The sequence below is a fragment of the Alligator sinensis genome, unplaced genomic scaffold, assembly GCF_000455745.1.
Source record: "Alligator sinensis unplaced genomic scaffold, ASM45574v1 scaffold883_1, whole genome shotgun sequence".
In the NCBI taxonomy this organism is placed as follows: domain Eukaryota; kingdom Metazoa; phylum Chordata; order Crocodylia; family Alligatoridae; genus Alligator; species Alligator sinensis.
In genome coordinates this window covers 2,869,374-2,880,754 of record NW_005842009.1, presented here as the reverse complement: position 1 = coordinate 2,880,754, position 11,381 = coordinate 2,869,374, and the positions used below count along the sequence as shown (strand labels likewise).

At 50.1% G+C, this 11,381-nt stretch overlaps 1 protein-coding gene across 1 annotated transcript in view; it reads left to right on the top strand.

Annotated features, from left to right (window-relative positions):
- Positions 1–11,381, top strand: part of LOC102374479 (discoidin, CUB and LCCL domain-containing protein 1-like) — a 55,625-nt gene that overhangs the window by 608 nt on the left and 43,636 nt on the right. The window contains exon 2 of the mRNA XM_025201956.1: positions 5–35. Coding sequence (XP_025057741.1) covers positions 5–35 — 31 coding nt within the window. The remainder of the gene's footprint in view (positions 1–4; positions 36–11,381) is intronic.

Sequence of the window (11,381 nt, the reverse complement as noted above, 5' to 3'; positions counted from 1 at the left end):
CCAGCTGTTGGGGCCCCTGGCCAGGGGGCAGGCAGGTAAGTCCCAGCCCTGGTCCCGAGTCGGTCTCCCCGGGGGCGGGCGGGCGGGCCAAGGGGAGCTGTCCCGGGCAGGGGCGCAGGTGGGTGCGGAGGAGCCGGCTGTGCTGTCCTGGGCGGCCGACTTCTCCCAGCGGCGTTTCTCGTGCCATGGCTCGCGCGAGGCCTTTTGGCAACCCAAGGGTGCTTTGCCCGAGAGAGGTCAGGGAGCCGAGACAAATGCCTGGGGTGGGGTAGCAGCACTTGCTTCGGAGACCTGCGCACGTGTGACCGTGTCTTTGGAGATGAACACGGAGGGCGAGGTGGCTTGATGGAGCTGTTTCTCAAAAGCGCTCCTCCTGCCTCCACCAGGAGTTGTGTCCGTTCCTGCTGGAGCGTGCGATGTGCGCAGTAACGTGCCCAGTCTAGGATACGAAGGGGTGACTTCCCATACATTGTGTGCAAAACTCTTGGTTCAGAAATTATACCTTTTATTAGACCAAGTATCCTCAAGTCTAACTCGATTGTTTAGGATGCTGCTTTTGCCAGAGGCTTCTTGGTGGTAGCATGCTTATGAATTACAAGCTAGATAAGGACACACAGGAATGGATCCTGTGACTCTCGGTTCTTACAGCCGGGTACAGCACAGAGCAGTTTATCTTGCACATTCTTCCCTCTGTTCTCTAAGCACACTTACTCAGGGGCCCTGCATCTGATCCCATTCACTGCAGTTTTAAAGCAGTGGGATGGCTTTGACTCCCATACACTTACTCCTGACTTACACCAGTGAGAGGAGGCTTTGTGGTTTAATTGTATAGCAGACGCTTGATCAATCTGCTGTCATTCTGTCCCATGTGTGGGATCAGCTTCCAAATTTCAGTGTCAGGCCTTGCCCTCTTCTCTTCCTAAAAACTCCCTTCTGCTGTCGCCTCTCCCCCTCAAAACCCCAACTCTCCATGAACATTATACAGAAGGGGAGAGAGAGTGTATCTCCCATTGTGTCCTGTCTTTTCTGGGCTTGTCTGAGATGGTAAAATCCTTGGGATGCAGGTCCTTTCAGTTTTGTGCCTCGTGTTGTCAAAGCACAGTTCCTAACACTGAGTGTTTGCAAAGTGCTCTGAGATCCACAGCGGGAGTCTGTTGTAATGCAAAAATCCCACCTGTATCAGGTGTCCAGATAATCCAGGTGCCCTTTCCTTCTGGGCCAGTGTGGATCACTGTAGCCCACTAATAAGGATGGTAGTAGCACTGGTCTCTTGCTATGCTTGATCCACAGAGGATCTGGGTCTGATATCAGCACCCAAGGTGGCTGAGTTCTTCAGCGTCTGTCTACTGCCACTTCTAGTGTCACATTCTGAAGTCCATGGTTCAGTCCTTAGTGTCTTGGCTAAATTAGCAGCTGTCATACAAGTATATACCAACTGCTGGTAGGTTTTGGAAGTAGCTGTGCTCATTAGTGACTGAGACCGGGTCCAAACCTAATATAAATGAATTAAATGTTTTCCATTGGCACGATTCAAGGTCTAAAGTAGACTCCAATGGATTGCAGACCCAAGAGTGATGTAGAAGGGAAATGCTTAACATCTTTCCTTAGGAGGGGGAGAAATCGACTTCATTAAATAAAGTTAACAGCACATACCCTTTCTGTACTGTGATAATGATACTACCGTGCATAACACTGATGACTTTGACAGAATGCTTTGTACTTATACTGACTGAAACCAGTGCTGGTAGAGTGAGCCTAAATATAACCTCAAGACGTATAACACCCCTAGGGAAACTGGGACAATATGAATGGCACGATGGAAAAAAACACACATGAAAAGGAAGGAAATCAAGGAGCAAGACAAGAAGATTTTCCGCCGTCTTCAACAGCCTGTAACAATGATCATCTTCCCTCCCACACCCCAAAGTCTTAGCCTTAGCGTCCTGGCAGGAAGCCTCACCAAGATCAGCTGAAGGCACCTGCCCCGCACACCCTCCACACACACTAACTGCTCTTCAAGGCCGAGCCCAGAAATACCTCTCAATAAGACTCTTTTAGTTGTACCTCCACCATCCTCCTGGAAGTGAGACATGGCTCTTGCAGCTTCTGCTATCGGAGTCATGACTGTAATTCTCTAGTCTCCTGAGGCCTCACTCTGAGTTCAGCTTTAGGAGGATATATGCAGCTTAACAGCTGCATAAATCTTGGAGGCTTCATTTTGCAATGATTCCTACAACCCCCCGCTTTTTCTCCTCCCTTGTGCTTCAGTCCATGAAGGTTTTTGCACCCACTGTGTCTTGGTTTGGGAGCTGAATCAGCCCAGAAATGCTTCCAGTGACATTCAGCTTCCAGCTACTGAATTTGTGCCTGAACTCACACAGAGCAAGGCAGTTTCAAATGATTTCACCCTTATGCTCGTTCTGGCAAGAAATGCTTTCCAATTGCACAGTATAAAGAGATCATAAATTCACTTCAGGTAGGCAGGTCAATACCAATGTCCCATTCACAGAGCAGGAAACCAATGCACAGTATGGGATATGACTTGCCCCAAGTCACACAGAGGGCTAGAGACAGAGCTGGGAATAGAAGGAGCTTTCTGGTCTCTTCCTGATGTGGTCTATCAAGTAGATTACAGCATGAGACCCTATGATTCCTGAAAGACTAGTAGATCTAATTTCACCTGTCTAGAGTTAAGTATACACAAAAGCTCTTGCGTCAGAGGTGATATCTTTTATTAGACCAACTAAATAGTAGCAAGAAAATTCCTTTCTTAAGTGTGTTGCACAGACTTAAGAAAGTTAAGTATGTTAAGAGTTGAGCATGGTACTCTTACACCAAGCATAGACTGATTATCCCTGGTGGTTCCATGTTTCGGTGAAAGGTTCTTGGGATTATTACAAATAGGAACAAGTTAAGAATAGCAGGACATTTCCTCTTGTAGACTTTCCCTGTAGTTTCCTTTTTTTTTCTCTTTAGGCTCTTTCTAGGGTTAAATTTTTGTGACAGGAACTGGTTTCTAGGAAGGAAGCACTGGCTGCAAATAAATTAGATATTAACCCATCAGCACTTATATCCCCACAGCAGTGATGTACTTCTCGCCCTGGCCATGGAGCATGCCAGTGCTTGTGCTCTTTTCAGGTCTATAGCTCTGAGCTCAGATCTTTCTCCTGCAGCATCAGTTATGTTTTGTCTTTCCTGCATCCTGTAGAAATACCCTGTCAGCAATCTGCTGAATGTGATGAAAGTTTTTTGGTGTTTTTTTTTTTTGTTTCCTTCTGAATATGTCTAGAATGATGCAAGTGACTTGTACTGGAAAAGCAAAAGGTTCATTTACAGGATTTTTTAAAACATTTCTGCCAGGAAGTATCGGGACAAAATATCATTCAGAATTCCCAAATTCTCAAAACCTGGGGGTGAGGATTCCTTGAAAAAGATGGGAGTTTTCGTGGCTTTCTCCCTCTTGTCGTGAACCACTTGTTGGAAGTGGGGACAAGGGGCAGGGACTTGAGGAGATCTGGCATTTGAGGTATGAAGAGATGTCTTTTGTGGAGGGGGGAAAGATGGTCTGATGGAGATTTGACAGAAACTAAGGGCTTGGATCCTGGGAGAAAAGGCCCTTTCCAAGGAGAAAAAAGTACATCTGGATTCTTGAAAATGCAATTACTCCTCTCCTCAGTTTGTTGAAGGATAATGGACGCGCTTGCTCAGCTGTTCCCGTGCAGACTCTCCCAAGCTGATCAAGGCACCTTGTAGCTTGGGGACCAGGGCAGCTGGGGGGAGCTGGAAGTGATTACAAATGAATGGCCAGTGCGGTTTGCAGGTTTCTGTGTTGCAAAGAGCTTTTCCTGTAAATCCCTGGGTTGTGGGGGCGGAGAATATTGGTAGTTCACTTGTTGTTTCTAATGAAACTTACTTCAGGAAGTAATTAGCACAGTTATCAGCACCAGAGATTGACTCCTTTGCCAAGGTTGGAATTCCCCAAGCTGTCCCACAACTTCCCCGATCCCTAACCTGTAGAAGTAAAAGGAGACTTCAGCCCCCAAGGGCCATTCAGACCTTGATCTCTCTGCTGGGATTGTTGGGGTTTTGTGATGCAGACTACCGCAGCCAGGAAGGTCTTCCATGCTGGCTGCTCACCTGGCCTCGCTCATTGGGCCCAGGAGTTTTTCAGCTTCCTGAAATGGCAGTGCTGGGTTTGGGTCCTTAAGCACCCTTTTGGGAGGCAGGGTCTTTGTCTCATGCCTCTGAGGCTGCTGTGCTGTCCAAGACAGCAGCATCTCTTTATCCAAGCATGCTCCATCTCTTTATCCAAGCATGCTCCACATTTATAGCAGGTGCAAGGCTACTTTTACATCTTTCTGCTCTTCAGAGACAGAAGATAATAGAGCTGGCAGACAAGTACTACATTTAGTATGGTATTTGTAATCACAGACAGATACCTTAGATGAGTGATTCTCAACCAGGGTGCTATAGCTCCTTGGGGTGCTTTGAGATCATTTTAGGGGTGCCATGGGGTGTCATGCAAATTGAGCACTGCTAGACGTGCAAGCATGATTCACACGATGAACGCAGAGATTTCCGATAGGAATCTGTAGCATTAAAAAACATTCTGACCTGTTGTGATCTTTCTGAGTTCTTTGCAACAGAAGAGTTGTTCTATTAAGTTTTTGTTATCAAAAAACCAATGGAAACCCAGAGCTAGCATTTTCTGTGGGAGGCCTTGAGTCTATTGAGGGGAGTTGCAAGCCTAAAACAGGTTGAGAACCACTGCATTAGAGAGTCCCCACCATCAAACAGATTCCCAGGCTGGACACAGATATGCCCCCAAATCATCCCAGAGATCTGGGCTGAGCCCCTCCAAGCTCATTTCAGAGATGCCATTGAATTAAAGCTTCACTTTCTGCCATCAATGGCTACAAATGAGGTGATGTCTTATTGGTATTGGGTTAGAAGCCTTCCTCCAGAGCAGGGGTGGGCAATTATTTTGGCTGAGGGGCTACTTAAGGAGTTTTGGTGAGCTCATGAGGGCACAGGGATGCGGGGGTGGGAAAGGATGCTGAACTTGCCCCAGCCCCCTGTCACAGCTGTTTATATTGCCTGGCCCTGGGGGGGGTACACGGGATGGGACGGGACAGGGAGATGCCAATTTATCCTATCCTACCCTGGGCTCTTCTGCCCTGCACCCCTGCAAGGAGTGCTGGAGAGAGAGGACAGACAGGGTCTCCATGGAGACTGGCCCAGGACCCCTACGGGTAGGGCACACTCAGCTGGGCAAATGAGATGGGGTTGCGGGCAGGTGGGGTGCAGTGTCTGGGAGTGGTATGGGCAGCTGGCGCTGGGATCTTGGGGCACTGAGAATGCAGGGCTGGGCCCTGGGGCAGAGCTGTGATCGGCTCCCCGCACGTCCCTGCGACTGGCGCCAGTTGCACAAGGAACCACGGGGCAGGAAACTGGCACCTGTCGCAGAGATAAGTGGGGAGTGGATTGCAGCTCTGCCCCAGGCCCTGGCCCCGTGCCGTCACCACCCTGCAATCCTGGCCCCAGCCCTGCCCACCCATCTTGCTCCTGGACATTGCTCTTTGTCTGCCTATGCCCCCATCCCATCCCTTTGGCCAAGTGTGCCCTGCCCGTGGAGGTCCCAGGCTGGTGTCCATGGAGACCCTGCCCCCCTCTGTCTGATGCCCCTGGCAGTGGGTGCAAGGTAAATGGGCCCAGGGTGCCCAGGCAATGGGGCTAGGGGCCTGCCATGCTGGCGGTAGCAGGGCACACGCCTGCTCCTAGGCAGCCAGGAAATCAGATCTGACTGCCATGCTGCCCCTACCTCACTGCCCTGCTGCCCAGCTCCGTGGACTACAGCTCCAGGAGTGCCCGAGAGCCATGTGAGGGGATAGGGCTGTGCCAGGCAGTACCTCCACGCTTGGGGGTGGCAGGACCAGCCACATGCACCATGGCCCAGGCTGCCCCAAGCACCTTGGCCGGGTGGGGCATAGGGACCTGCTGCGTGCTGGATGGAATCACTTGACAGGCTGGGTATAGCCCATGGGCCATATTTAGCCCACCGCTGCCCCAGATGGAGCTAAATAAACTTGTAGTTGGGAACCTGTCATCAGAGCTTTGCTCAGTGACCCTCCTCCAAAGCAGCTGTGGGGTGGGTGTCTCAGATGGAGGCTTCATTTGCAATGACATTAGGTCACTGAGAGTTATTCTAAAGTGGCAGCTGTGCACCAGATGGGACATACTGTGCATCTTCCCCAGGGCTCTGATATTCCAAGTATCACTAAACATTGATAAGAAATCACTATATTGTCATCAATGCCTGCAGGCATAGTGGTAGCCTGCAGCCTAGATGGTACCTGTGTTCCTGAATCATGTTTGAAAATCTTGCCCCAGAGTTATAGTGCAAGTGGGGACCACAGTTGAGGTACAGTTTGGTCTCAGCTAAGACTAATGTTGAGCCACTGGCTGGGGCCATTTTCCGCAGACGTGTTCTACCATATAGAGAGGGTGAGAACAGAGAGTTGAAATCGGCCATCATAAGCCCGGAGTGACTTTACTGAAGTCAGCGGAGCTACATCAGTGTTGGAGAGGTGCATTAGGTGCAGGGATTGATAGTGAGAGACAGGTGAATGGGGAATTGGTTATCCCACAGACATAAATCCTTTCTTCTGTTCCTGAATTATCCATGAGTAAGTTTGGGTTCTTATTAATATTGATAACCTTCAGCAGTCAGTCTGGGAGAAGATACTGCATCCTGAGGACTGGCTGCTGACTACTTACTTAGGATAGATGGGAATTGTGGCTGGAAAGAAGTGGGGCATTTTTTCTGCTCCCTTACTGGGGAATAAATAATGTAGGATCTGGCTGGTATCTGGATCCCCACTGCCAGTCATGAAGCAGAATGGAATGGCCATCCTCCCAACTGTGTATGGGCAAAAGTCCTTTGAGGAAATGGAATATTATTTATCTTACAGGGGCACCTATAAGCCTCGGCATGCTAGGGTCTGTAGACACTTAGTGAGAGAGTCCCTGCCCTGATGACCTTAGCATAAGTGGAGATGAAATTAGTGACTTGCCTAGGGCCATTCCAGCAGGCCAGCGGCAGAGCCAGAACTAACACCCCAGTCCTCCGAGTGCTTCTTTTGAAGGGAAAGGGGCCTGAGCCTGGGGGAACTGGACAACTGTTTGTGGGGGAATGGGAGAAGGAATGTTTCTTATTACCATTTAGCAGTATTCACCCAGCTCCAGTTACAACAGACCCTGGGAGGGTGTGGGGGGTAATTCATAATAACGGCTCCCCAGGCACCAAGTGTTAAATACCTTATTACTTTTCACTTTTCAATTATCAGACACCCGATAGCATCTTCATAAGCAGTGAAAGCCTGAAATGAAATCCCTGGCCGCATGTGTGGCGCTCAGTTTATCTCTGGCATGTGAGCTTGGCATGTGCATTAGGGAGGGCTGGGATGTTTTATCAAGGGCGGCATTTCCCAGGACAATCTTTTCTTGGCTCGCCCTCCAGCCTTTCTCAGACCTGTGGTTGTGGATCTCCAGGGCTGAGGAATTATGCCTCTTCCAGCTTACTGAGAAGCCGTCTCCTCTCTCATCCCTCACACCTCAAGCCTGAACAAAGAGAAACTCCACCTAGATGACTGTTCTCCATCCCTACTCTGCTCTCTGGACAAGGGCAGCAAGACATGACCTCCTGGCTAAATCATGGCTATGGAAACCGGGACTCGGGCTCTAACACTGACTCATTCTGTGATGCCGACTGGAGAGAATCAGAGTAGTGGTGTATATAGGGTTTCTTTGAGGAGTGCTGTAAGAGGAGCAGATTTTAAAAGAGCCAGGCTGTGAAGTTGCTTCTTCTTGGCCTGTCTCTGATCTTCTGCTGAAGTGGGTTTGTTCAGACCAGGTCTCACTCAGATAGCAATAAAGCCCCATGTACCACCACTCTTGTCTGTCCCACCCAGGGGTGTAGCATAAGCCTGGGCAGACCCCGCATGCACATTGAAGGTGGGTGTATCTTGCCACCACTCCTTTCTATTCCCTCTGCCCCTCCCCACATCACTTTCTTTACTAGATTTTAAATCCCCTCCATGTGTTTTTTCCAACTCCTGCAGCAGGAAGCCTTCTTATTCCAGAGAAATCAGAAGATAACAGAGCTACACGGGCACATGCAGAATCAGAAAACACACTGGCCAAGCCGATTACTCTCTGCTACCCCATGATTCCTGATTAAATGCTAACCTTGTGCTATTAATCCCATTCATCTGCATCTTCAATCTGTGCAGCAGCCATGCCTGGAAAGCAACTCCTATGCACAGGGCACTCCCCGGAGGCAGGAAATTACACTGATTATTTGTTTTTCTTTTTTGGCTAATTCCAATAGCATTAGTGGGAATGGCACCGTAGGTCAGGGGGTTGGGAATGGACCAACTTTCCCATCCAGGGTGCTGGTTTTGATCCAGATCATAATTCTAAAGTCATTTCCCTGGTTATTGTGGAATAATCTTGCCCCATGTCTCTCTTCCCTAAATCTCTGATTTCTGTTAAGCCATCCTTGCCATCCTGCTTCCTCATGCAAGCCCTGGCTGGCTGGTGGGAATGTCATAGGCCTTCTCACTTTTGTCCACATCCTTATCTCTGAAGCCCTCTTAGAGCACCAAGAAACCTCCCTTTCCAGGATAGCAAACCCAGGGCTGTAGAGAGGGACAAGAGTTCCCCAAGTAGTGGATAGGAAGCGCCTGACTTCCCAGCACCTCTTAGCATGGGGTAACCATTGCACTCATTCAGTGGGGGTAGAAATCCTACTGAATCAGAGGTCATTACTAGTTCTTTGCACAATTGTAAATGCCTGACACTGAGTTCAGGGCAGGGCAGGGATTGGGTCCCAGTGCCAAGCTGTGCAAAGGCAGCTGGGGGTGTGAGTCACAGCTTGGGAAAGCTCCCCTTTCATGTTCCAAGCATTGCCCTAGTGAAGTTCCCCCAGAGCCCTTTGCTTCTCCCAAAAATGAAACAAGCTGAGCATTTTTTAGATTATCACCAGGCTGGTCCTGGCCAGATCCTCCTGGGGTATCCATCAGTGGAGCTGCATGGAGTGATGCTGGCTAACACCAGCTCGAGATGTAGCCCCTTGGGGACATGGGATGAATGTTGCCAGCACAGCCCAGCTCCTGTCGGAGTCTCCTGGCCTGGATACTGCCTCGTTCTTTCCCAGTCTTGCAACACCCCTCTCTCTGCAGCACCTGCACTCCTAAGATAGAGCACATTTCACAGTGGCTGTATTGTGATCACTGGTGAGGTCCTTGTGATCACTGGTGAGGAGTCTCCCACCAGATTGGACAGCACCAAAACTCGCTCCTGTCTGGCAGCCAGGACTGGCTTCTGTGAGCAGAGCTGGCAGCTTAAACACAGCTTCTAGTGGGCAAACCAGCGTTTCTCAACCCATGGGTCGTGACCCAAAAGTGGGTCACAAGAATATATGAAAGAGTCACAAACAAACTTTTAAAATGGATTCTCCTATAAAGGAGAAAAATGTGGGAAACTGGCTTTTTCCTTGCTGGCTGCAGGCTGACACTGGGAGCCTGGGGCCTGAGGGTGGGGGGCAGCAGGTCAAGACTGAGGGGTGCTGGGTCGGGACTAGCCATTGATGTTTACAAATGGGTCCGAGTACAAAAACGTTTGAGAACCACTGCCATAAACCGCCATCCCTGGCAGCCCCCTTGGAGAGAGGGGCAAAGTCAGTCATGGAGGCTGAAGATCTATCAATCCCAGGGGACAGCCCTGGGGAAGTTGGAGGACAGGGGAAGGGCTTGTCTTGGGGTCGTCCCATTCTGTGGGTACATCTGGAATTTCCCCCCTCTTGCTGTTCGTACCAGCACCAGTTTCACCATAAAACTCAGCAAACTCTTTCTTTCTCAAGGAAAAACACTCACCTTTGCTCCTTTTCCTCCTTGTGTACAATGCAGGTCAGTGCTGCCCCGATGCGGTTTGGAAATACTGGGTCTCATCTGAGAGCTGGTGGCTGGTGTCAGGTTAGAAAGGGGGGCCTCCGTAGCATCTGGGCCTTTGTTTAGGGTCCTGTTGAAGTCAGTGGCCAGCCTCAGTGGAAGACGGTAGGTCACCTGCTCTCTGGGCTGTGCTGGTGATTCTGCACGTGTTGCAAGGCCCCATGGGGCCTGTCCACAGGCACGGAGCTAGTCTGGGACTTACAGATGTTGTACATAGATGCAGCTGACCTGCCCAGAGGCTTCCAGGCCCCAGCAGGGGCGGTCAGATGCGGACAGATGCGGTCTCGCTAAGCATACTGAACATTGCTGCCATTCAGTGGTCCGTGGCAGATACTAAGTGGGGACCTGCTCCTATGCCAGTCAGTGGCAAAACCCCAGTGGTTTCAGTGGAAGCAATGCAGGACCTGTTGTTGGAGAAGGAGTGAGGAAAAAACTTGGTTTGAACCAGGCATGGAGACTGAACGTGACTCCAGACCTGGTGCTGCTGGATACCATGCTGAGGGCTTGGGACAGCTTGTGTCTGGCAGAGAGCTGCCCTTCTCAGTGGTGCTAAGAACAACCAATTTTACTGGCTTCCCAGTCTGATCTTTTGGGTGCTTGAATTATACCAGCTTAACACCCATGGGGAGGGGGTATGGCCTAGTGGATACAGCATCAGAGCGGCACTCAGGAATCTTGTGCTTTATTTTACCACTGGCTTGCTGGGTGACCTTGGGCAGGTCTCTTCACCTCCCTGAACCTCCCTTTCTCCCTCTGTAAAGCTGGGAGGATGCTAAGCCGTACTGATAGAAAACACTAGATAAGAGCTAGGGATTATTATTTATTCCTGATTTACACTGCGAGACTGGAATCAAACCCCTGGCAGCTACTTTTGGATGCACTTGCAGGCAGTAGCCTGGCTTGACACAAACCTCTCGCCTCCCCTTCCTCCCCACAGCTTCCTCCTCAGTAGGTCAGTGTTGGAAGGGCAGCAGGGCCACGGTAGCTTCCTGGCTTGGCAGAAGCGAGGTGAGTGTGTGCCCATGCATTTGGAGAGCAGTGGAGAGAAACAATTTTGCCTCCGGCTGTCAGCTCTTGCTGGCTGGTTTCTCTGAAGCTTTCAGTGCTATGGTTTCATCTCCCAGAGAGAGAAGCAAAAGCAGCAGGAAAAATGGAGGCCTTCAATGTTCCTTTTTTGTCCGGCTGCAGGAGAGCTGGGCCAGGGATGGGGGGGACGGTTTGGGAGACAGCCTCATTCATTTGAAATGCAGGCTGCACAAAGGCTGAAAAGCAAGAGAAGGAGCCTAATTGATATTTGGCCTCACAGTGCCTCTTCTGTTAAAGGCTTTCGCCCAGCAAGCGTGTGCTATAGCAACTACGGACCACGTGCTG